Raw genomic sequence first — 25,684 nt, 5'->3', positions numbered from 1 at the left:
CATACACATACAGAGAAAAATAGTTTTGAAGAATGCATGTGTTTTGCATTTTGTGTGTCAAATTTTTTTATGTATATATATATTTTAAAATTCTTTCTTCTATTCCTCCCCCTGTTTTCTATTTTGAGTCTGCCTTCTATCTATTTTAAATACCTCTCCTCGGTGAAGCACTTTGAGGAAAATGTGCTTTTTGCTCTATAAATAAAACTGATTTTATTTGACTTGCATGACTTGCATGTGAATGCATGCGATCATTCGCGTCACCCAAACGTAGCATTTCGGTCCTTGCGACTCTGGAAGTCTTGAAGTCTCATTTTCCACAAGACCGAAATGTTGCACTAGGAGGAGAAGCTGAGCGCTAGCGTGGAATGTTCCATTCGTCGCGGCGGCGCGTTTGCGAGTGAAAACACCCGCAACAAAACATGTAAAGGAAATTACTAAAGATAGCCTGAACAGATGTCGGAATTTTGATCGGTGTATCGAAACGACAGTTCTACCCGGCAAATGGACACCGCGATTCCGTCATCTTTAATGCATTTGTTTGGAAGAAGCGATAAAGGAAACCCCCCGTTCGTGCGTTGGGACGGTCGAATGAAAGGCGAGCTGTGTGCCACATCTCCCACAGAACGAGCGAACGGAACCACTGCAGGATCCTCGGTAAAGGTGCAAGACGGATCCATTTATGTATTGATTTACACATCCCGATACCTGTGAAAACCATCCCGGTATCTCATATTGTTTAGCATTCCACTTTTCTCTCTTTGTTTGTTTTTTTTTTGTTTTTTTTTTGTCCAGGAGTGGGTGTTAGAAATAGTCTAACGGTGGCGTGTGTGTATTAGTCACAAAGTGGACCAAACCCGGAATCTGCTGAAGGTAAGTTCCCACCAAACTAAGGTTAAACTTTGTTGTTCTTTTAACAAAATGTCCTCCAACGCGAATGGATAAGTATCCATTCGGAGGACATCCCTTTCTTTCCGTTTTTAATACGGATTTGTTTTCGGTTTTATTCGTGAAAATAAACAAACGATCGTTCGTTGTTAAAAGTAGACCGTTAATTGACACATTCATTGTGTGACAGAGGCAATTCTCATAACGTAATCATTTAATATAAAATGAAAAAATACTTGTGATGAGTTTTTATATAGCCTACAATGAGAAAGTCGTGTCAGTTTTGGGGGAAAAAAAAAATTCTCATGGAAAAAAAACCCCCAACCCAAAACAACAACCATATGACACAACGACCAGAATTACATTTTAAAAATATTAAAATGAGGAGAAGATTTCACGTCATTATAAAAAAATATTCGTTATTTAAGGTAATTTCTGAATTTCCATCTGGAGCTTAACAACGTTTTATCTCATTGTTTTTTGTATCTTAACTACGTTGATTAAGTAAATTATTAGAGTATCAGTGGTTTTATTCGCAAGACTCGTGCGTGAATATCGATGTGTTTTTAATCGACTGTGTGTGTTATTTTAAACGAATTCCAGTTTCTATCTTGAGCTGAAAAGCACATCACGGGAAACATCTGCACAATCGTAAACGCACGCATGCACGCACGCAGCGAAAGGAGATTCACGCACGCACGCACGCAGCGCAAGGAGATATACGCACGCACGCACGCAAGCAGCGCAAGGAGGTACAGGCACGCACGCACGCACGCAGCGCAAGAAGATACACGCACGCACGCATACACGCAGCGCAAGGAGACGCGCACACACGCCTTGCTCTGCGTGTGTCTCAGATGGTGAGTTGCACACAGCTATCCTGTTGCCTTGGCTACTGGCGTGTCAGGGGACTCGCTCTTGATACAGTGCGTGATTTTATTTTTTTTCCAACACCAGCTCAGGAAAAAGAAGCTGACACAGAGCCCAGTGAAAGCAAAAATAACTGGAAAGTTTTTTTCCCCCGTTTTATTTATGTATTTATTTATTTATTTATTTGTTGTTATGCAGTGTACTCCAACCCCGACACGCCTGCATAACCCAACAAAGTTGGCCGATTTGTGCGTTTATTCCTTTGTAACTTCCCATCACCAGAGGCACGCAGACGGCTCAGATAATATTGTCTTTGGTCGCGCTCGTGCGGACTTGCCGATGGGAAATGTTAACCCTGACCCCTGTGACATCTTCCGATGCTGCGGTGCTGGTTCTATTCTGGGAGCGCTGGGAACGCTGGGAATGGTTAACAAGCTGCTGTGGCTCTGACTGGTAGCATTGTTCACTACCTGGCGCAGTGCTTTACCCATGATGCCCCGCTCCCGTGATATAATTCTCGTATAATATAACTGGCATTTCACCAGCTTCGGCCCACTGACAGAGAAGGAAATACAGATGTTATGCAATATGGATGAGGTGTGAGCGTGAGTGTAGAATTCATGCATACCTGTCAGGTTGAGTGTGAGTGTGAGTGTGTGTGTGTGTGTGTGTGTGTGTGTGTGTGTGTGTGCGCGCCTGCGCGTGCAGTTGTGCCTGAACTACTTTGATTAAGCTCCCGTGCATTAACGCGACCTCCCTACCACCATTTCTTTCTGTTTCTGCCTTCATCCGTTGTCTCACTGACTCGATTACCTCGTTTGTTATTCACATATAATGCTGGTAGCCCAGAGAACATAGGTGTGTAGTTGTATCCTAATGTTTTGGGTTTGGGTCCCCAGGAACCACCTCCGCCGTCTTACCCAGGAAAAACACATTATTAGAATGTGAGAGGAGCCTGGAGCCTGCGTGTGAAACGCTCTCATTATCCAGGGAGCGCCCCTGTGAAAGGTGTAGCGGGTGTACAAGCCATGACCGTATGCTCTGATGGTGCAGGGGGGTTGGGGTGGTTGCAACAGAGGCGGTTTAATGGCACGGCGACAAGAAAGAGACTAATTGAGGGCAACTGCAAACAGTAGATGTGGAAAGGCACTCCCTCAAGTGGGCGGCTGTGTGTCAGGCCGGCGCTTAACCAGCGTTCGGTCCGCTTTTCTATCCTTTCGAAATCCACGGAGGGTGACCAGGTTACCGTCTGCAGGAGGGTTAGACTCAATGCAGGTATCAACTCAGTGACAGCAATTAGCGGAATCAGCTTGTCTTTTCCACTCCGCTCCATTGGAGCAGTGGAAAGACGTAGCGAGCGCCATTAGTATCGCCAAAGACTCACTTGAGGTTCCGTTTGCCCGATCGGACTGGTATGACACCATTGGGAATAGCTGCCACTAGGACTGCACAATGCGGCTATGTACCAATTCAATTATCCAATCAGACCTTGGATCGGAAGAACCTGAGATGCTCAAAAGACACATGGAAAGAGTTCACTGGAAACCAACTTTTGATTTGGATGAGATGATATCTCACAAAGGGAACTACGGTGGCCCTGAGGGCTCAACACACTGCAACTTACAGAGACACACGCAAATAGACAAAACACAAGCAGATTACGAAAAACACAACTGCATTAACAGGAAACACAACCGCAAAACAACATTATGGAAGTGGGCCACAGCGGATGCCCTGATTTATCTGCAATAAAATATATTCAACGAAATTATTTTATGTCTGTAATTATATATAAGAATTTATACAAGTAACAACCTGAAGCCGCAACTATCACAGACCAATCGCACCACGTGACACCACCATGTCCAAATCCTCCATCTGCTTCCTCCATGCAATTAATAAATAGAAAAAACAACTTTTATATCGATCCACAGTATTTATTTAAGCCATTTAAGTGCAATGCTCCAGAGAAAACAGCTTCTACCAGCTCTGTGATAGTGTGGTGAAGTTCGCAAACGATTCAAATCTGAGTGAATGAACTGAACTGAATGACTTCCTGAAATGATCACTTAGTTCATCAGTCAGTTCAGTTGAGCTCTAAGTCAGTTGCGAGTGAACGCGACTCAGAATCTGGTTGGCAGTGAGTGAATCCCTGAGAACTAATCAGTGCTTCAGTGATTCACGGATTCATTCTCAGGGATACACTCACAAGTGGGTGAATCCCCCAAAACATTTGAATCGTTCGCGAACTTCACCACACTGTCACGGAGCTGGTAGAAGCTGTTTCCACTGGAGCATTGCACTTAAATGGCTTGAATAAAAACTGTGGTTCGATATAAAAGTTGTTATTTCTATTTAGTAATTGTGTGGAGGAAGCAGATGGAGGCTTTGGAAACGGTGGTCTGTGATAGTTTCGGCTCCAGGTTATTACTTGTATAAATTCTTATATATAATTACAGTCACAAGATAATTTTGTTTAATATATTTTTTTGCATATAAATCATTTCATCCGATGTGGCCCACTTATGTAATGTGGTTTTGCGGTTGTGCTTTCTGTTAATGCAGTTGTGTTTTTCGTATTCTGCTTGTGTTTGGTCTATTTGCGTGTGTTTTCTTGAGCGGTGCGTTGAGCTCTCAGGGCCACCGTAGGCAACTGTTGTGCAAAGCCTTGTTAAAAGACGTCCTTCAGGAAAAGAAGAACGGTTACAAATCTTTACCATCACCTCAAATTCAACCACAGGGATTTACAAGAAGACACTTTGCACAGAATCGGAATGTGAAGGAAATTTAACCGTCCAAGGGCGACCCATATTTGGTCTACCGCGCTTTATCCACGGTTTTAGGATGACGATCAGTATTTATATATGATTTATTTATAGATTCATAGATTTATTTATCGACAGTCTTCCTTCATAAATACCAGCAGGGAAGTGCAGCTCTGGGCTTGTGAGAGGAAAATTCTGTGGTACCATCCAACATTGTTAAAGCCACCAAACCCAATGGATGTTCCGTAATAATCTAGTTTGATTTCATTTACTTGCACTTTACTTTTGCAGCACACTGCGTAACAACATAGAAAGAGTCCTGTATACGCTTAATATATCATAAACTATCCTCAAATGGTAATGTAAGAGTTGGAGTTGTGTTCCTGGTGTGACAGTTTTATGCTGGTGACTATGGAAAGTTTATTGGTAGCCTAGGTATGCTCATCAAATTGGGTTAAACAAACCTGTTTGTATTTAGCGTTTTATTTTGAGTATTTCAAACTATTTCAGTCTTTTTATAAGCACTTTTTTAACTCTCAAAGTAACTTTTTCCTTTCAATCTGCGCCCGGTTCTCTGTAAAAAGCTGCAGCAGTGTTTTAAAGGCTCCCAAAATAGAATCTCTTGGGTTTCATTGTGTGTGTGTGTGTGTGTGTGTGTGTGTGTGTGTGTGTGTGTGTGTGTGTGTGTGTGTGTGTGTGTGTGTGTGTGTGTGTGTGTGTGTGTGTGTCTGAGATAAACAGAAATGCCCATACATGCTGTGTATGGGCATTAGAGCATTGAGCATGTGCTGGAGACATCCATGCGGTAGCTGAGGAGGCGCGGTCCACTTCCTCTTCCTGTCGGGTGTTAGGAGGAGAGAGGTGTGGTCAGTGCCGAGGAGCTCTGTGTTTATGTGTGTGTGGGGCTTTTTCTATTTCATGGATCATGTTTTCGTATATGCATTTTCTTTATGCATTTGGTACGTGACTGCGTTCCCAATTGCATACTTTGAATTACAAATGGAATGAGATATTACATAGCTATCACATAGTTATTACATTGGAATATCAAATAATTGGCTTAAACTCACAGTTTCCTAAAAACCCTGTGTTTTATCCTGAGAGGTCAAATGCTCTCAAATCTAAAGGACAGACTAGATATTGTAGACCCTTAGGGGTCCTACAATAGGTCCCAGAGGGTCCCTGCCTAAATGATTAGTAGTTAAACTTCACCATGATCTCATATATAAGACCTTAGTGTCATTAGAGAAAGTAATGTTGATGACTACTGATGATAACAATGACTGTTTTGATCCTAGTGTCATTGTTGTCTCCTTAAATATGGCAGAGGCACGTCTGGAGGTTTGGACTAAATTGTATCTACAGTAGCAATGAAAACCTTCTCGGGTTTGGGGTCCCAGAGACACAATCTTATCAATATGAGGGTCTTTGGTGTGACACCCTGGCTTCGACTGCATAGATAGTGTATGTGTTTGGATGTGATGACCCTGCTGAATGCTAGGATGGGGTGTGGTCCGGTCGTCAGAGAACGTCTGTGTGTGTGTGTGTGTGTGTGTGTGTGTGTGTGTGTGTGTGTGTGTGTGTGTGTGTGTGTGTGTGTGTGTGTGTGTGTGTGTGTGTGTGTGTGTGTGTGTGTGTGTCCAGCCGTCAGCATCTCTCTCTCCGTCTCGCTCTCGGCTTCACCGCGTGAGTCACCTTTATGAATCTGGCAGGAAATGACATCGTCACGACTCTCTGAGAAAAGCGAGCCCACGTGTATGAAAAACTCATCTGGATGACATGGCCGTCCCTTTTCTGACACGCCTGGTGGATATTTAAATAACCCCGAAGAGGGACACGTGTGAAATTAATACCTAATAATATTTATATTTTCTCTCTCTCTGTCTCTCTGTCTCTCTCTCTCTCTCTCTCTCTCTCTTCACAATAAACTTTTTTTAAGGCTCCCCGAGTAGTAAAAATGGAAAATTGCCCAATTCCATGAAAGAAAATGTAGTGACCTACCCTCCAGTTTCCTTTAGTGTGTCTTAGTTTTTCCATTCATCCCCCTTCCTCCCTCTCACCCCTCTCACGCTTGCTCTCTCTCGCGCTCTCTCGCTCTCTTTGTCTCTCTCTCTCTCTCTCTCTCTCTTGCTTTGGTCTCTGGCATCGTGCCAGATTTCCTTCAGAGATTTTTCGCTGATAATTTTACAGCGGAAGAAAAAGCGGAAACATTGATTTTTGCTCACGGCGTCAGTTGTCCATCTCGTTGCCACATTTGCTTTTGTCCGTTTCTTCCCCTCACTCAGAAAACAAGCCTCAGAAAATCAAAAAAATAAAAATAGCCGCCTCTCTTCAAAATTTTGGCTCGTTTTTTTACATAAACACGGGAACAAACGGCAGATACAGAAGCACAAGACACTCGCATGCACAGCGCCTCAACCTTTCGCTGAGCAACTTACACGCATCTGCTGTGTAGGTTAGCGTTGCTAGAGGAACAATAAATAAATCACTACCATATTAAATATCCTGCTTCTGGTCCCCCTCAGAATGAGCTGCTTAGATGCACGCTCATATCCCCTCCATTCAGTTTTTTTCTCGTCTGAACAAAAAACAATATGTTTGACCATTGCCATGGAACCAACATTTACAATCAGGCAAAGTTCGGTCAAGCTTTTATTTGTGTTTATTACGACGACCCGTGGAATATTTGATTCTGATTCGTCGACGGTGGCAATCGGAGGTCAATTATTTTTCGGATGATGACCGCTGTGTGTTGAAAATGACCGTTGTCACGGGCAAGCACTTCTCCGCCTGGTTTTAAGTCCCTTGTTTCACTCCGCCCACTTGCATTAATGTTAACACTTGTTGGCAGCGACATCTGGTGACACTACAAAGAAACTACAATGGGAAACCAGATAAGCTGAATAGGGTTGTTATATGTAGGGAAAGGTTTTTTTGGAGGGTTGTTGTTGAACTATTTTTCTGAGCAGAAGCTCTTAAACTAAGCGTACTAGTTATAAAATATTTTTTAATCAACATTCCATCTCAATGTATTCTCTTATTTAGTAAGTTAGTGAATTGTTTTGCATAATACGTGTAATAGTAGCCGGATAACGTACAGCCAGCCGGTCATTATCGCAAAATAACCTCTTAGAGTGATACAAGACCCCGATCACTCTAACGGGGGTTATTCTGCAAGAGTGACCGGCTGGCTGTACGTTATCCTTTATATACACTTGGCAGGACATTGGGAGCTTTGGTGGTGATAGACGCTGGGCTGGAGGGCGAGGTGCTCAGTGTATGGATGGGGTTTCTCAAGCTGAGCAAAGAGGTGACCGTTTCAGTTCAGCTCTGTTTAGTGTCCAGGGCGGCGATTGGAGTGCGTGCTGACGGGCACCGCTTTGGCAGTAGATGCAGCGATGCAGTCGATGTAGTAGACCCATTTGTCTCGAAATGTTTGTGTAAGTCTGTGACACGGGCCACTCGTGAGTTTCCTGTCCCCACTCGCGTCGCTCACTTCAATGAAGTGCGTCTGAATCTCTTTTTTGGGCCAAGTATATTTTCATGTACAGGGAATTTGTCCTGGTGAGGATTGGTGTGTATCTGTACAGACAATTTGAATAAATAGACAAAAATACAAAAATAACTGAAAAAAAACCCTGAAAAAAAACTGAAATAGCTAAATATGTAAAACAAAATCATTATCATGAAATTGTCGTAATGACTAAGTTATTACAGTAAATGTAAAATCTCAAATACCAATCTCTAATCCAAACTCAGTTTTCCAGAGAATATTCACTTAATTACCATGTTATTATAAGTATAACGTTTGCTATACAGTTGAAATGATGAAAGATTAACAGCACAAGAAATGAAAAAGAAGAAACAAAAGAAGTTTATCTGCATTTAGGAGCAAAAAATGCTGACTCACACCCCCAAATCCAAGTGAGAATGGGCAATTTCCCCTAGACGATATTACATTAATGTGTAATTTGATTTATCGGGGCACGGGCAAATGCACTTATTGTGGCTCGGATGACCAAAGCCATCCATACCCCTCCACTCCCAGCCCCACTGACCTTTTGAAGGAAGAGACCCGAGTGGGTACCCTCCGCCACGTGGCCGGGGCGAGGATAAGAAATTACCGCCGCGCCCGAAGGGATGAATTAAACGGTTTCCACGGCAACGGGGTTCTCATCCAACACGGTGAAGGGAACATCTAATCTCATCTCCAACCGTTGTATGGCCAACCGTCAGCCAAATCACCAACCTGATGAATCTCCGGCGCAGGTTTTCTTTTTTAAATAAGAACTGATAGCTTAAGACGGCAGGCGGTGGGGGAAGAGTTTATTGAGCCGATGAATCTTTTATGTGACTGTTTGGAGTGATGCTAATGAGGGTTGTTCGTCTCCCTGCAGGAGGAAGCCGGGCCGCCCGGAAGGGAGAGCAGAGCGGCGGGAAGCGGAGGAAGCGGGTGCGGACGCCAGCTGAGCTAGCGCGCTGTCTGTCTGTCGTTCCGTCGGTCTGTCCTTCCGTCGTTCCGTCCGTCGTTCCACCTTCCTCTCCCCCGTCCCTGCCATGGGGAAGCAGAACAGCAAGCTGCGGCCCGAGGTGCTGAACGACCTGCGGGAGAACACAGAGTTCTCGGACCACGAGCTGCAGGAGTGGTACCGCGGCTTCCTCAAGGACTGCCCCACGGGCCACCTGACCGTGGAGGAGTTCAAGAAGATCTACGCCAACTTTTTCCCGTACGGCGACGCCTCCAAGTTCGCCGAGCACGTCTTCCGCACGTTCGACACCAACGGCGACGCCACCATCGACTTCCGGGAGTTCATCATTGCGCTGAGCGTGACGTCGCGCGGCGGCCTGGAGCAGAAGCTGCGCTGGGCCTTCAGCATGTACGACCTGGACGGCAACGGCTACATCAGCCGCGCAGAGATGCTGGAGATCGTGCAGGTGGGGGGGGGGTGGATTTGGCTTGTTTGTTTATCGCTAGCGGCAACCAGCGCACCGAGCTTTGACGTTTATTGATTTTGAAATCTCAACTCAGTCAGCCTGAATGCAAATACCGCCGTCCATTCATGGGAAGAAAATCTGTAGTTTTACTTTGATTTTGACACTAATGTGACTATCCATGCTTTTTTTTTTACCCAAGTGCAAAAAAAGTATAAAATGTGTTGTTTGAAAGTATCCTTGTATGATAAGTCTTTTCTAGCGAGACTTTTTATGTATTCACAGTTAAGTTGTAGTTTGTGGTACTTAAGTTGTTCATGAATATATTAGAATATATTATAATTATAATGTTCTAATATGCTAATATAAGACTAATAATAATAATAATAATAATAATAATAATAATTATAAAAAGCTGCAGGCAGCAATACACAGGTCCAGGGTAGTCGGCCCTTTGTTAAAGTTCAATGGACGAATGTGCTTTGGCTTTCTGCTTTGGTGTGTTTTGTGACTGCGGAAATTAATTTGTTCCGGCCTGGTTACAGTGTAATTCTATGATCGGGCGGTGTTTGTGGCTGCGGGTGGGCTTCCTACGTCGCAACTAACGGCTCTGGAATGTATAAATTCTGACAAAGTTGTCATTGGGTTTTTATTTTGTAGAACTTACTTTCGTTTGTGTCTTCTGAGTTGTCCTCAAAAGTGTATATATTTATGACGTATAACATGCTGCGCTTTGTTTAATCCAATTGTTTATATATAATACTTTACCTTCAATTTTTTTCAAACATAATATAGGTTAATAGTAATAAAATAATACCTGTCACTTTGTAACTTCATATGGTTAGGATTTTATATCTTATATTCCTTTAGTTAAAGTACAATCGCCACTGTGCGTGATGATCTGTGCACTCGGTCAACTTGCGCATGCGGACAAGGATTTATACGTCTGTGCGTGGCGGCATCTTGGTAAGGTTGTGATTTTTGATCACAAACTCCATCCACAATACTGAACCCATCTGGATGAAACTTGAACGGCGCCATGTTGGAACTGCCCAGATTACACATCTTATTCATTTTGTCTGTGGGTTCGTGGGATCCATGACATCCATGAACGTCTGACATCAGTGACATTTGCAAGTGCCGCCATTTTGGTGAGGCTCCTGTTGTTGACCAATCACTAGACTGCAATGCCATCAATTGACCCGTGCGGGCCCGTCATTTGCGAATGCGAGCACGTTGCACCGATGACAAAAAATACAGTTTTTTACAAAATTATTCCACAATAATGGACCAATCTGGATCAAACTTGGAGGATGGCATGTTGGAGCTGCACCGAATACACAGTGCGGCGGATCCATGATATCTATAGTCTACTGATGTCAGTTTTTCATTAGCAAAATAACAATAGGGCTGGACCACTAATCATAATATCATGATACATAAAGTAAATAAGTACAGATGAGTAAAAATATGCAATTTAGCACACTAAATATACTAAAACATAATTTCATTGTGGATTTTTTTTTCCACTTAGCACAGGACGACTGCTTTTTTCTTTCTTCCAAATGTGAAATCACATGATTCTCTCTTCGTCTGCTTTTTCTACTTCTAGCTGTCCTTATCAGCGCGGCTATATTTGTTCTTCCGATGGGATGAACAGCTTTCCATATCAATATTGGCTCAGTCAGTCGTGTTTGTGGATACAAACAAATGTAAAAAAGACACCATGCACCAGTTAAAGGGCCAGTGCCAGATTGAGCTTGGGCGCTAAAAGGCTTTCCAGCAAACTCCACTCAGTAACCATAAGACACGAGCAATACGACCAGAACAACATCGTACCATGTATATAAATATATATTACAAAACTGCCAGAAATAAGAAGCAGTTTGTTCATTTCCGTAACCCAATTTAGCATAATATAACCAGTCAAAACCATTGAATTGGCATTAAACTGTTATTTTAATGTTCTCCCCCCCGTTAGGCCATATACAAGATGGTGTCATCGGTAATGAAAATGCCCGAGGACGAGTCCACGCCAGAGAAACGGACGGACAAGATCTTCAGACAGATGGACATCGACAACGACGGTGAGAACGATGTCGTCTTATCTTATCAGAACATCCAAGACATCCAACGTAAGCCGCTCATTATCCCAAAATAAACCCCAACAGTGTAGTCCACATAGTCCACAACAATGCAGCAGCTAGCGAACTGTTCACCCTGCTATTAAACCTTTGCCCTACATATTATACACATACTACATAGATACACATACTACATATTATACTCATACTACAAAGATATACATACTACATAGATATACATACTACATATACATATTACATAGATACACATACTACATAGATACACATACTACATAGATACACATACAACATAAATACACATACTACATATATAGACATACTGTATATTATTAACGTGAAATTAATTAATATGAATATTAATGTGAATAGATATACATACTACATAGATATTCATACTACATAGATACACATACTACATAGATATACATACTACATAGATATACCACTTACATAGATACACATACTACATAGATATACATACTGTATATTATGAATGTGAAATTGGACATATCTGCATCCATCTTCATGTCTTCCTATATATTTTATATGTATCGCCACCAGATGTCGGTGTGAACAAGTGTTACCATTAGCATTAGCGTGTGAAACGAAGGATGTCAATCCCGGCGGCGAAGTGGTTGCCATGACAGCGGTCATTATTAACAGACAGCGGTGATTATTTGCAAGTAACTGAGCGCTGATGGCCGCTATTGATCAATCACAATGGAGTGTTCAACAGAGCCACAGTGTAAATAATGCACATTTGGGGTGGACTGAAATATCAAACCCTCAAAATGCCATAATATAAAACTATGACATACAAAATATAAATGATACTATTCATTCTAAAATTGAATTCTTAGTTAGAATATGTTCAATTATTATCAAGCGTTTTGTGACAGCTGGAGGTGGAATAACAATAATAAATATGTGCCTTATTTTTTAAGGAACGTCAAACAACACATAGGAGTGTTTAACTCTGAAATATCACTTCATCCAGCCCCCCCCCCCCCCCCCCCCAGTTTCATTCAGTTGTAGTTGTAATTATTACGCAGAATGACATCATCAAACCTTCCCGAATGCAATGGGACATTTTTGGGACTATTGGGGTTTCAGAATAATGGGCAGTCGGAACGATGGTACGGCACCCCTATATCAACCAGCTCACACGCCACACCTCGTATTTCTCACGCTGTGAATCCCAAAATAATTGAAATTGCTTTTTTTATTTTTTATTCTACTTATATATTTCCTCACTTGCGCTTGCTTGCTTGCCACCCCCCAGCCCCGTCTGCTCTATTTAAAAGATTTGCTCCCTCTCCATTTTTAACTGCCCCGTCAGTCACTTCATCCTGGCGCCGGGCCTGACCCCGATCCCTTCACAACTGCTGTGACGCCATGAGAGGAGGTTTCTGGGTTTCATCTCCATTGTTGCCTGTTCACCGTCACAGGAGCTAATGCAGGATCAGATGATTCAGAGGACGTTTGTGTCTTCCAATCCCAGTGTTTCATTTAGATATACAGCTGAAACACCATCTCAATGTACTATGTGTATTATAGAGCCCATATTTGCTGTACGTTCAGTGCATTTAGGATCTGCACAGAACAACTATGGAGGTTTATTTGATTTATTTTATTTATAAACCCTTATCAGTTTCTGTGTCACAATTCACAAATACATACTATAAAATAAATACAAATACACATAGAAAAATATAAATACATACAACAATCCACAAATCTGTATTATGATTTTTAAATGCAAAAAATAACAGAAACATAAATATATTTCCCCATCCACAAATAAATTATATATTACTTGTGATGGGTAAACCATTTTATAAATAGATGTGGCATAATCTACAGTATGTGTGATTGAATGTTTTCATATATTTATTTATATTTAAATTTACACAACACAAGTAATACATTATTTATTGGTGGATTTTTTTTTTTTATTAAATACAGATTTGTGGATTGTAGGAATTATTAATTTTTTTTCATTCTTTATTTGAATTTCCATTTTTATTTTGCCCAGAAAATAATTAAATCCTTCCATAAGCAGGGGAAATAATTAGGTGAATAATCGACACCACATGAGTGATAATCTGCTTTCATTTGATCAGGCAGGACTGATGGGGAGAGGAAGAGAGATAGGATCTGTCACATTAATAACACGCGAAGCAGCTCCATATTATATTCATTGGTGATCATTAGGGTTGTTGTATATTTGTCAAAATTTGACATATATATTCTATTATTCATGGTTCATTCTTAGGTTTATTTTGTTCTGGTTTATTGTTGGCTTTATTTGATTGTTTATGGTTAAGTTGTTGGATATAAAAAAAGTTTCCTATATTTTAGTTCATTCTAGGTTACTGTATATTTCCGTTTCTTCTTGCTTTTTGTCAATTTCTAGGCTTACTTTATTGTTTTTGTTAGTTCTAGGTTTACACTTATCGCCTTTCAGGTTATTGTAATTGCCAATTTTATTTTCTATTGGTTATGTTAGTTATCTTAGTGTTTGTTGTACATTCCCTATCTTCTATCTTTAGTTAATCCTTAGTTTGACTGTATATTGCTATTTTTTCCAAGTACACGAAAAAAAGAATAGGAAATAATATATAAAAAATAATCATGTCATCAGCGCGTCCCTCGAAACCACTCAAATGTGCGATGCTGTGATGCGTTCAAGATCCAGCGAGGCGTCTAGAAGCTGTGCAATGGTAATTACCCACAGAAATACCACAAGTTTTTCGTAGTTCCTGGAAACTTAACTTACTGAACATGCAATCCAAGGAAAAAAACTCAATAAATAAATGACGTGCCCGACACGGCACCAAACGGCCGCCCGTCACTGAGAGTGCAGCTCTGTTTCCACAGACAACACACTGAGTTATTACAATGAGAAGTTCTGGTTTACAGGCAAACATGGGCGGTTTTTTTAAAGACAGGAGGGTTGTGCTGTGTAGACGATATAGTGGTTGCTCCACCAGACGAGCAACCAGGAGGCGACAGACCGGGGGTAGCCCATGCTGCGTTCAAGTAAACTCGGAAAATCGTGCTGCGTTCCAGGGAACACGGGAAACTGTAAAATGCAGCCAACGCGACTAAACTGGACCCTGTGTATTGCTGCCTGCAGCTATATTTATTATTATTACTACTGCCTATACTTTCTCTCCGGAAATCAATAAAGTACTGTATCTATCTATCTATCTATATGTTGAAGCTTTAAGAGCTGAAACAAGTGAATGTTAAATGAAATTTGCATCCATCTTAGTCCCTACATTAATTTGGTTTATCAAGTTTTATAATAGGCATGAGCAGGGAATGTAGTTTAGAGGGGAAAGAATACAAAAGAAAAACACTGAACTCAGTTCACCCATTTCTTTTTTACCAGAATCTTTCTCACGTTTCTAATGAGGGGTGAGGAAACATCTAAAAACTGGCTCAAACACCATATTCTAATCCTGCTAATGTAACTCAAATATATATATATATATATACACACACACACACACACACACACAATAAATAATAAAATATTTTTTTTAAGTATAGTTTCATTATAATCATAAGTACTCCTAAAGCAATAAATAATAACTATAATAATAATGACGAGCTATAATAAACTGATTTGGTTTCCCTCAGGACGACTCTCTCTGGAGGAGTTCATCAAAGGTGCCAAGAGTGACCCGTCCATTGTCCGGTTGCTGCAGTCGGACCAGGGGACCTCCCGCCAGTTCTGAGGACCGACCAACACAGATATATCTGGTCTCTGACCCAAACGATCTCAATAACAGGAGATGAAGTCTAAAAACACATACAGTACATGCAATACATAGTTGCATGCGGTTGATGGTGTCCATTAATTCGATGTCCCCCTACGTCTTATTGTTTACATACACTTACCAGCCACTTTGAGTACACCTGTTCAATTGCTTGTTAACACATCGCTAATCAGCCAATCACATGGAAGCCACTCATTGCATTTAGGAATGTAGACATGGTGAGGATGACTTGCTGAAGTTCAAACCGAGCATCAGAATGGGGAAGAAAGGGGATTTAAGTGACTTTGAACATGGCATGGTTGTTGGTGCCAGATGGGCTGGTCTGAGTATTTCAGAAACTGCTGACCTACTGGGATTTTCACGCACAACCATCTCGAGGGTTTACAGAGAATGGTCCGAAAAAGAGAAAATATCCAGTGAGCAGCAGTTGTGTGGATGAAATGCCTTGTTGATGTCAGAGAATGGGCAGACTGGTTTGAGACGATAGAAAGGCAACAGTAACTCACATAACCACTCGTTACAACCAAGTTATGCAGAATACCATCTGTGAACGCACAATACCTCGGACCTTGAAGCGGATGGGCTACAGCAGCAGAAGACCACACCAGGTGCCACTCCTGTCAGCTAAGAACAGGAAACTGAGGCTACAATTCGCACAGGCTACCCAAAAATGGTCAATAGAAGATTGGAAAAACGTTGCCTGGTCTGATGAGTCTCAATTTCAGTTGTGACATTCAGATGGTAGGGTTAGAATTTGGTGTCAACAACATGAAAGCATGGATCCATCCTGCCTTGTATCAAGGGTTCAGGCTGGTGGTGGTGGTGGTGTAATGGTGTGGGGGATATTTTCCTGGCACACTTTTGGCCCCCTAGTACCAATTGAGCATTGTTTAAACACTACAGCATACCTGAGTATTATTGCTGACCATGTCCATCCCTTTATGACCACAGTGTACCCATCTTCTGATGCCTACTTCCAGCAGGATCATGCACCATGTCAAAGCTCAAGTCATCTAGAACTGGTTTCTTGAACATGACAATGAGTTCACTGTACTCCAATGGCCTCCACAGTCACCAGATCTCAATCCAATAGAGCACCTTTGGGATGTGGTGGAACGGGAGATTCACATCCTGGATGTGCAGCCGACAAATCTGCAGCAACTGCGTGATGCTTTCATGTCAATATGGACCAAAATCTGAGGAATGTTTCCAACACCTTGTTGAATCTATGCCACGAAGAATTCAGGCAGTTCTGAAGGCAAAAGGGGGTCCAACCCGGTACTAGCAAGGTGTACCTAATAAAGTGGCCGGTGAGTGTATTTCTCTATACTGTATTAATATTGCTTTTCCATATATATTTTTTAAGCGCTATGACGATCCGTTTCTGTTTTTCTGCCTAAAAGAAACATTCTGGCTTTGATATATTTTTAACTCTTTCATTCCAGTGAAGTGCCATGTCATTATATTTGCATCACTTGATTTATTATAAAATATACACACACACCTACCTTTCTATTAAACTGAGACTCAGAGGAAAAACGTATTATTGCGATGTAACTTGGGAGTAATAATTAAAAGGAGTAATAATTAAAAGTGTTACACTTGATCTCTTAACTATTATTGGGAATTTTGGGAATGTTTGCAGGAACTCAATGCCTTGGATGTTGCATGCGCTTGGAGACTGGTGAACTTTGTGACGTAACACGGTTTGTAATGTCATGGAGGCGGACGCAGTGATGAATTGTTTTTATTCCTTTTTATTTTTGTAACAAAAACTGTCTTTTGTTTGTTTTCACACAATTGAAATAAAGTCGTGTAAGAAAAATCTACACAAGAAACCACCCCCCCTTATGTCCGGCAGAGCCCACATTCTTATCCAGTGATTTAAAAAAAAAAAAAAAAAAAAAAAAAAAAAGTCACATGAGGTTCGGACTTAGAACTTTTACAAGACTGTTTTTAGCATCTTTAGATAATTAATGAGCAATTCTTAAAAACGATGGATAAATAGCAAAAGGAGGGAACAATGGCTGAAAAGGCTTTTGGCAAGGTGTCCCTCTAGGAAGTGGGCGGGGTCTGTATAAATACAGTTTGCTGCTGTTGTTCAAAATGTTCGGCGGGTCTGTGGGGGCGGAGCTAACTGCCAGGTCACGGCCCCTCATCCCTCCCATACCTCCAGATGTCGTCCTTTATGCTGGCGGGTGTTTTCAGTAACTGAGAGCCGACCTGGCCTTCTGCTCGTCCACCGCAGAGGGTGGGCAGGTCATGCGGGGTGGAACCAGACCAGACTAGACAGAACTGGACAGCTCTGGATCAGACCCTGCCCTCCTCCCTGTTTGTTTGGGCTCATAATTCATCCTTGTCAAAGTCGTCGTCCAGATCAACGTCGCTCAGGTCATATTCGTCCTCCATAGGAAGCTGAGGGAGAAAAATAAGAGTAATTAAAAGGAAAAAGAGGCAAAATCTGTCCCTTTACCTTAGCTAAAATAATTAGCTAATGCTGATGAAGCCCAAATATGATTCAGTGACCAAAGGTATGACTTTCTTTGAGCTTCTATTCTTAACAAATGACTACAAAGGACATGTTCAATTTTCTGAGTACAAGTTTGTTCAGTGCAGTTGGTGTAACGCACAGTGAGCGAGGGAGGACGTCCTGTGAAAGATGAACACAAGAGTCGGTTCGGGTCTGAGTTTTGAAGGCAGGTCTTGCCAAAAACATTTAATTCTGCCAAAATGGTGTTTTTTGGCGGAAATTCAAAGTGTAAGTGAGTCATGCCTGCCTCGACCCTTTTCCTGCCTTGGACTTAAATGCAGTCATTTCTCAGTTAACAGTAATTACTGTCGAAGCTCCACTCTTTCGCCGAGTGACTCCAGACTCATTTAAAAGATTTGTTCACGAAGAAGAGATCGTTTGAGTCATGCATCACCAACTTGAATCATTGGCTTTGTTGAGGCAGTACACAGACAAGGAGAAACAAACTGGTGCCATTGTAAACAAAGAAGGTCCAGCAAGATGGTCCATGTGTAAACAAAATTACAAATTTAGACAAGAGGTGCCTAAAATTGAAAATGATTTCAAAGCTTTACATTTTGATCCATGGGTCAGAAAGTTATGGAAAAACCACGCTGCTGACATTTAATAGGAATTAACAACAGAAAAAAAAAAAAACAAAAACACTTGATTAGCCACATCAATGAACACCATAAACAACTGTGGTGCGAATCTTGTAAGCTTACGCACTTAGGGGGCCCTAATGAAGGTGGAGTATACCCAACTTTCTCTATGGTAATTTACACTATAATCATTTAATAGCCATGAAGATATATAGCGCAACACCCATTCTTAATCATAAATCCTCCTTTCTAACTAGCACTGCAGTCCATCTTAACCCAGTGACTTTTGAGAGACCATTACTCACCTCTCCATCTTTTCCATCCCATGGCTCCACCGTGTAAACCTTGGGCAAGGCTCCGCCTCCGACTGTGGCAGTAGAACCGCGACCCATAGACAAATCTCTGAGGGGGTGAACGTTACAGTCAGATTAAAAAAAGTGCCCAATTTCATAAAGGTCAGTTAAATGTGTAGCGGCAGCGCCCTCTACCTGAGGAACTCGTGAATGCCGGTCTCGCTGAAGGAGCCCTTGAGCAAAGCGAATTTCATCTTGCGGGAGTTGATGGCGGCCATGGCCGGGTAGCCGAACCCTCCGATGCCCAGAGAGGACTCCAGGTCCATCTGAGCTCCAGCCTCGGTCCAAAGCCACCTTGGGAGAAGAGCCACGGAGGGGACAGGGGCTCGACTGACTGTTTGTTTTAAAACTTTCTCTGCCAGTAGAAAAGAAGAAGAAAACAAACAAAAAAAAAAAAAAAAAAAAAAACTCCTCCTCATCTTACCCCCACATTTTCTTCTTGTACTTCTCAGCCATCTTCATCATCACCTTCAGGTAGCCGTTCCTGCCTGCTGCGCCTGTTGAGAGAAAACACAAGGAAGATGGGTTAGAAGAGGTTTAGTGATTCAAGACTGGCGGATGAGTTGTTCGTAGCCAACTAATCCTTTATATGATTCAGGAGTTTGGAATCATCCAACAAAAGAGTGAATCTTCGAATCACAAACTTAGAATAATTACTGAGGATGAAATTAAGGACGGTTGTCAAAAAAGGGTCAAGACTTTGGCATAATTCATATTGAATGTGACTGATTTACAAGTTGTATTCCGCCAACAAATAATTCTAACTTAAATATTTTTGCCATTCACATCTCAACGACTCTTTGGACTTTGGTCATCGTTCAGGAAGTCCTCCCCCGTGAAACCCATTGACAAAATCACAGATAAAATAGCATCATTCTATTATTTCCCTTTTTGATGCCTGTGATTTCATCCGACTTTATAAAATCAAATCTTTATGGAGTAGTCTTATGAGTGAGTGAGACGTGTATGTCTCACCCGTGTCCAGGATGTGGGGCAGCACGGCAATCACGCAGAGCTGGGAGTCCTCACAACTCTTCTTCAAGAGGTCCTGGTCAAGGATCTGGAAGACAGGAAGCCTGTTTGTGAACATACCATGACAAAAGCTCTTAAATACTAAGGATAGGGATAGACAGAGACTTAAGTACTGTCTTTGCATGCAAGTGGACACTCAAAAATTATATGGAGGCTTGATTCTCGCTGACCTCCAGCAGTTCAGGAGCAGGGGCATTGTCGGAGAATAGGTCCGTGGCCCTGGCGATGATATCAGAGCGGGAGCGTCCACCCTGGTAGTCCTCGGGCTCCTCCCCCTTACGGAAGACTTTGATGGTGGGGAATCCACGAATCTACAAACACACATATTCCTTTAGTGGACCTTGATTCTGGGGTTTAACAAGGGTACAAAAGGGGCTGACGTGTCAAGTCAAATAATTGCGTAATCCACGCAGTTTCCTGTAAAAGGGATATATTCTTATATTTACAGAATTCTGGCGCTGGTAAATACATGCAAATCCTTTTCCTGTTGACCTTATGTTTCAACTGTTCAAAAAAATAAAGTAATTATATTTCATGTGTCAACTGTATCAACTTGTATATTGACAAAATTTCCTTGTTTATCATTTTATTTTCATTGTTGGTTAATTTATTGTATATCGCCTTTCTATTTTTTGAGTACATTTTAAGATTTATCGTATATTGCCATTTTCTTGTTTCTTTATTTTTAGGCAAATTTTTGGACTCATTGTATATTGCCAATTTTTATATTTTTATTTAATTTTTAGGTTTATTTAATATTTCCATTTCCTATTTAATTCTATTACTTCATTATTATGGCCTATTGTTGCGATGTGAGCTGCTCTAACACCCAAATTTACCTCTGGGGATAAATAAAATATCTAACTTAATGTATTCACAAGGTGAAAACACTTATACGGTGAACAACAACAACAACATCATTATTATTATTATGATTATTATTAATTAGCCACTACCATATCTGTTCTTCAGTCTGCGTTACCACTATATAGTGGTTTAATAATGAAGGGGAAAAAATAATAATTCTCCATTTTTTTTTAACTGTTCACTGCTGTAGAATATGAAAGACAGCCTGCTCTCTGTTAATCTATGGAATCTAATCTGCAAATTTGGGAGTTTGTGTGACATTAACAACCAGCTCTCGCTCACCCCGTAGCGGCTGGCGACACCTTGGTGGATGGTGGCGTCCACGGCTCCAAGGCGAACTTTGCCCTTGGTCTGTTCTTTGACGGCCGAGGCAGCGGCTGCCCACTCGGGCTCCAGGCTGAAAAGCAGGAAAACATGTAATGAAAATTATAAATATAGATAACACACAATTCAAAACACAGCCATCTATTGGGAGTCATTAATGTCAATGTAATGAAGTGAGACTTGAGAAATGTGAGGCTTTAATTGTTTGTGCTTCTAAGTACTTTGAGTTTTCAGAAGTAAATATACCATCAAAAAAACACAAAAAAAAAACACAGAAACAAACAGTTGTGGAGGGTTATTCAGAAACACAATTTCGTTCTGCATCTATTGAGTCAGACCATAATTCAATCAATGTTGGGGCTCACATAAATTCTACCCCCCCTCTCAAAATAAGTTGCCCCCCCCCCTCACTCTCAAAATCTACATCATTGTACAAATATACAGCCACTGCTCCTATTTGGAGGGTCTACCTCAAACCAATTTCTTTTAAGACTGGGAGTTCTTAAGTGCATAGGTGAAATGTTTACAAATGTAGGTAAATATATTCGATTGTGAACTCAAATGGACCTGCAAATAACCCCCTTGGGCAGCAACCTCTCACAGGTCAAGGAATGAGAAGAAATATAAGTAAATAATTAGTTTAAAAAAAACAAACAAACAAAAACATACTTCTTGCAGTGTCCACACCAGGGGGCAAAGAATTCCACCATCCACACCTCGTCGCCGTCTAGCACCATCCGGTCAAAGTTGTCGTCCGTCAGCTCCACCACGTCCTTGCTGCTTCCTCCTCCTCCTCCTCCTCCTCCTCCACCTCCACTGCTCTGGAGGAAAAAGGAAACATGTCATCAAACAAAACATCCACATGAACGTTGCTTTCATAGGGACGGGTATCGTTCAACTTTAAAATCTATCATACTACTACTAGTACCACCACCACGGTTCATTCTGGCATTACAAAATAAACTTTTTTAAGCACAATTCTAATTTTCAAGGACTTTGTTCAAAAAAAATTAAAAAATAAATAAGACATCCACACAAATCTACTATTATGATTATATTTTCCAATGCATTATCTATGTCCAAAAATCAATTCTGGAAAGTTTTTTATTACAATTTGAATAAAAAGCCAGGGGAAATAACAGGTTTTCAATGATTTTTTTTTCCCCCCAAGGACTTTAAGCAAAAATTTCAAGCACCTGGTAAGAACCCTGTACTACACTCATCGATACAGTATTCTCATTGCTGAATTTTTTTAAAGGATGAAAACGCCTAATTAAGAACAGAATTCTTGAAAGTCGGCGAGTCGAATCATCATCGGAAACCTGTCAGACTGAGATTCAAGTCCAGCAGTATTTTTTTGGCCATTACAATAGCAGGATAAAACAGATAGAAGCTTACAAAATGCACAGGGATAACATTTCAATGAGGAATTGCATATAAGGGGAATCATAAATACATTTTTATATGTGTGAATCGTCTGCGTCCGGACAGGTCAACATGGAGAGCCATGCCCCATTCCTCCAAATAAAACAACTATAAACAGTGTGGGGACGGGGCACCACTTGTAGAGATTGTTTTCTGCGCACAACTCATGGAAAGGGCTCCATGAGTTTTGCGCAGAAAATAATCTCTGATCGAGGACAGAGTCACAGAGAAAGTGTCACTGGCTCACGCGTCGTTGGGAGAGGGAGACAGATGCGCCAAATGCCCCGCAATCGCTCCCTCTCCATGACCCCCGATTGGCATCGGGGCCACCTAACTTGCCTATAAGAAGAGCCGAGCCCCCCCCCGTTGAATATTCACACTGAATAGCCAAATCGGATTTGAGTGACAAAATTCTGAGTCAGGGTACAGCCCTAATGCGATGTGAGACTCATACGATTTTTTTTTTCGTAGAAAACAAATCTTTTAAATGAAGCAAATAAATAAATAAAATAAGTCAAGCAAATGACTTTCCGCTTTAGTCTTTAGTCCATGTCTTTGCTTCTTTTACCTGTCGGCTGTAGTCAGAGCCTCCGGAGCGTCCCGACAGCCTCTCCTTGACCAGGGAGCGCAGGGCGTTCAGAGATCCATCCACAATGGCCTGACTGCTGCGTCCACCTGAGGGAGGACGGGCGGGAGACGATGTCAAAAATGAGTCAAAACGATCACAACACAATGCCGAGAGCGAGCGAGCACATTCTGCCCATTCTACCTTGGTAATCCTCCGGCTTGTTTTTATTGGCTCCGAAGATCTTGATTGTGGGGAAGCCCCGTACGCCGTACTGGCTGCCCAGAGACTTGTGCTGGTCCGCGTCCACGGCGCCGACCTTGACAATGCCCTGGAGATCAGAACAAAGAGACGTGGACGGCGACTCTTAACGATTTGATCCGGACATTACAGGAGATTCACATAGTTCTGTCTCCATGATGTCATCCATTTTCCTGTCCGTCTCATTTGGGAATCTTGAACTTAATCCGCATTTAGTTATAAAAAGGTCGTCCTGGGAATTAATTGACTCATTACGGTTTTGGAAATAATTTACAGAAAAACTATTTGGATCTTACAGGCGAGCGGGAAATAAAAAAATAAATTCTCTGAATTCTCAAGCGTGGGTTGTGTTGTTTTCAGCGAAGGATGGATGAATCTGCCTACACACCAAAATGTGGGCTGGTAAACTGCAAAAGGTCATGATAAATAAAGTGGATTTGAGCGAGCCTGTGAGTTCACAGGCAGCCGAAGAGGGGAAAAAAAAAAAGAAGAAGAAGAAAAAAAAAAAAGTCTGTTCTTCCGCTTCCCCAACATCTGTCGTTTCAGGTATTTTTCTACTCATAATGGGTGATTGCAAGAATGCAATCATTGGTTTCGGGGGGGGGGGGGGGGGGGGGGGGGGGAAATACACGTCCCACAAACCTGACACAACATGAATTGAGCAATCAGAATTTAAAAGTTTACTGAAATAAATAAATCTAATAAAAAGTTCATGCAAAAATCGGCATCCCATGTTTTACCACCTAAACACGGCGCACAGCAGAACAGTTTACCTAAACACAGCGCACAGCAGAACAGTTTACCTTGAGGGCTGTGGCTGCCTTCTTCCAATCTGCAGTGAGGCTTTGACAGTGTCCACACCTGCGGCCATAAAGACAACATTTTTTATTGAATTTACCACAGTTATGATGTTTGTAGTTAGTGATGTGGACCCTGGGCTATAAACAATAGGTGAGTGAGAAATGCAACATATGGCAAACCTAAATCATCTAGATAAAGTCATGATTATCTATTTATCTTTACTTTTAAAGGGGACTGATTGCTCTAGTGAGGTCAGATTGGCAGAAGTCTCACAGAATTAAGTCTTCCTGAAGCAAATGCAAATTATCCCTACTGTGGTATCCAACTGCCAGCTTCTCACCGTGCAACACATCTATGGTTTGTTTAACCAGTGCAAATGTAATCAAATTACAGCGAGAACCTGTTGTACAAAATTCAAGATCGCTTATTTGTCACATATATCTTGCAAATACAGAGCAGTGAGATTAATCAGTATATTTAGATCTACGTATGCATCCAGTTTACAAGGTCTTCTCATTGAGGACCTGGTAGTACAGAATTCAAGTTTGTGATTTAAGCGCGATAGATAGATAGATAGATAGATAGATAGATAGATCTCACCAAGGGGCATAGAACTCCACCAGCCACAGACTGTCGCTCTGGATCACCTCCCTGTTGAAGTTGGAGGGAGTGAGCTCCACCACATCATCACCAGCCGAGTAGAAGCCCTGGACCCCCAGCACCAGGGAGCAGCCCAGGACACCTGCAAGGAAATAAGAGATAGCGCTGGGACACAATGCTGAGGTCTTTAAAACACAGTCTCACTACTGCAGAACAAAGAAAAAAAAAAACATAGTGAGAGAGTCAGAAATTGCTTAAAGTGGCGAGGCTGGTCAGTGCGTGGTCCAGGAATTAGTCAGGCCCACAGTGTTATGAAAGCATTGATCCGCTGCAGACCACCACGGGCCTAACGCTGGTGCTGTGTAGCATCTCAAACTCGGCTGTTCTCTGCCATTCTCCAGCTGTCCGCGATAATTCCGTTCACCGCAAACAGCATACGGAGAACCCCTTATAGATAGAGGTTATAATTTCATAGCTCACCGAGTAACAGCGGTCTCATGGCGAAGGCGTGTGTGCTCGTCTCTGTTTGCAGCGCTCAGTGACTGGCGCTGCGCCGCCTATGAAAAAGTAGACGGCGGAGTCTTACCGTGGCCCGCGCTTATTGGTCAGCTGGTGGCGATGCTGCGCGGCAGCCAATCAGATCGCGCCGTGTAAGTTTCACTAGCGGAAGTAACACCCGGAGCTTGAACGAGCGACGGTGTTCGTGCTGCGTTCCTGCAACACTCGGAAATCGGCCATTCACAGCGCCGGTAATGCTTATGGAAGGGGGAAGCGTCGACGCCCACAGTAAAGCAATGTTTGCCTGGCAACCTGCACGGGAGCTCAAATAACAGAGCGCGTCGGTGTTTTAAGCTGAAAAGCGCGCGATCGGCTGCGAAATATCGACTTCAATGACTTGTTTTCACTTTCAAAAGTAGAACGTCCGATTATTCGGAGTTATGACGTCACTGGAACGTAGCACCAGAGGCAGTTCATCGTTCAAGATTCAAGATTCAAG

The 25,684-nt window shown here is 42.0% G+C and overlaps 2 protein-coding genes across 2 annotated transcripts; one reads left to right on the top strand and one right to left on the bottom strand.

Moving 5' to 3' along the window:
• Nucleotides 1–625: 625 nt before the first annotated feature.
• hpcal1 (hippocalcin-like 1) lies at nucleotides 626–16,947 on the top strand. Its single transcript, XM_080024157.1, has 5 exons — nucleotides 626–663; nucleotides 796–873; nucleotides 8,921–9,458; nucleotides 11,437–11,542; nucleotides 15,209–16,947. Exons 3-5 carry the CDS (start codon nucleotides 9,081–9,083, stop codon nucleotides 15,304–15,306), a joined length of 582 nt encoding a protein of 193 aa, XP_079880283.1. The 5' UTR covers nucleotides 626–663; nucleotides 796–873; nucleotides 8,921–9,080; the 3' UTR covers nucleotides 15,307–16,947.
• A 364-nt stretch (nucleotides 16,948–17,311) lies between these two features.
• On the bottom strand, nucleotides 17,312–25,234 carry pdia6 (protein disulfide isomerase family A, member 6). Its single transcript, XM_080024156.1, has 13 exons — nucleotides 25,168–25,234; nucleotides 24,688–24,829; nucleotides 24,090–24,147; nucleotides 23,230–23,356; nucleotides 23,029–23,135; nucleotides 21,705–21,856; nucleotides 20,994–21,108; nucleotides 20,015–20,155; nucleotides 19,788–19,872; nucleotides 19,237–19,309; nucleotides 18,948–19,106; nucleotides 18,765–18,861; nucleotides 17,312–17,763 (listed from the first exon to the last, which is right to left on the bottom strand). The coding sequence occupies exons 1-13, from the start codon at nucleotides 25,184–25,186 to the stop codon at nucleotides 17,692–17,694; spliced, it is 1,347 nt and encodes a 448-aa protein (XP_079880282.1). The 5' UTR covers nucleotides 25,187–25,234; the 3' UTR covers nucleotides 17,312–17,691.
• Nucleotides 25,235–25,684: the final 450 nt, after the last annotated feature.

The sequence above is a fragment of the Zeus faber genome, assembly GCF_960531495.2.
Source record: "Zeus faber genome assembly, chromosome: 2".
Taxonomy (NCBI): domain Eukaryota; kingdom Metazoa; phylum Chordata; class Actinopteri; order Zeiformes; family Zeidae; genus Zeus; species Zeus faber.
This window is presented reverse-complemented; position numbering and strand designations above follow the sequence as displayed.

Coding starts and splice junctions, on each gene's coding strand:
- hpcal1 (XM_080024157.1), top strand. CDS start 9,081: ATGGGGAAGCAGAACAGCAAGCTGCGGCCCGAGGTGCTGAACGACCTG. Junction 9,459..11,436: donor AGATGCTGGAGATCGTGCAG/GTGGGGGGGGGG, acceptor CCCCCCCGTTAG/GCCATATACAAGATGGTGTC. Junction 11,543..15,208: donor GATGGACATCGACAACGACG/GTGAGAACGATG, acceptor GGTTTCCCTCAG/GACGACTCTCTCTGGAGGAG.
- pdia6 (XM_080024156.1), bottom strand. Junction 20,156..20,993: donor GTGTCGCCAGCCGCTACGGG/GTGAGCGAGAGC, acceptor GTGTGTTTGTAG/ATTCGTGGATTCCCCACCAT. Junction 19,873..20,014: donor CTGCTCCTGAACTGCTGGAG/GTCAGCGAGAAT, acceptor CCTGTCTTCCAG/ATCCTTGACCAGGACCTCTT.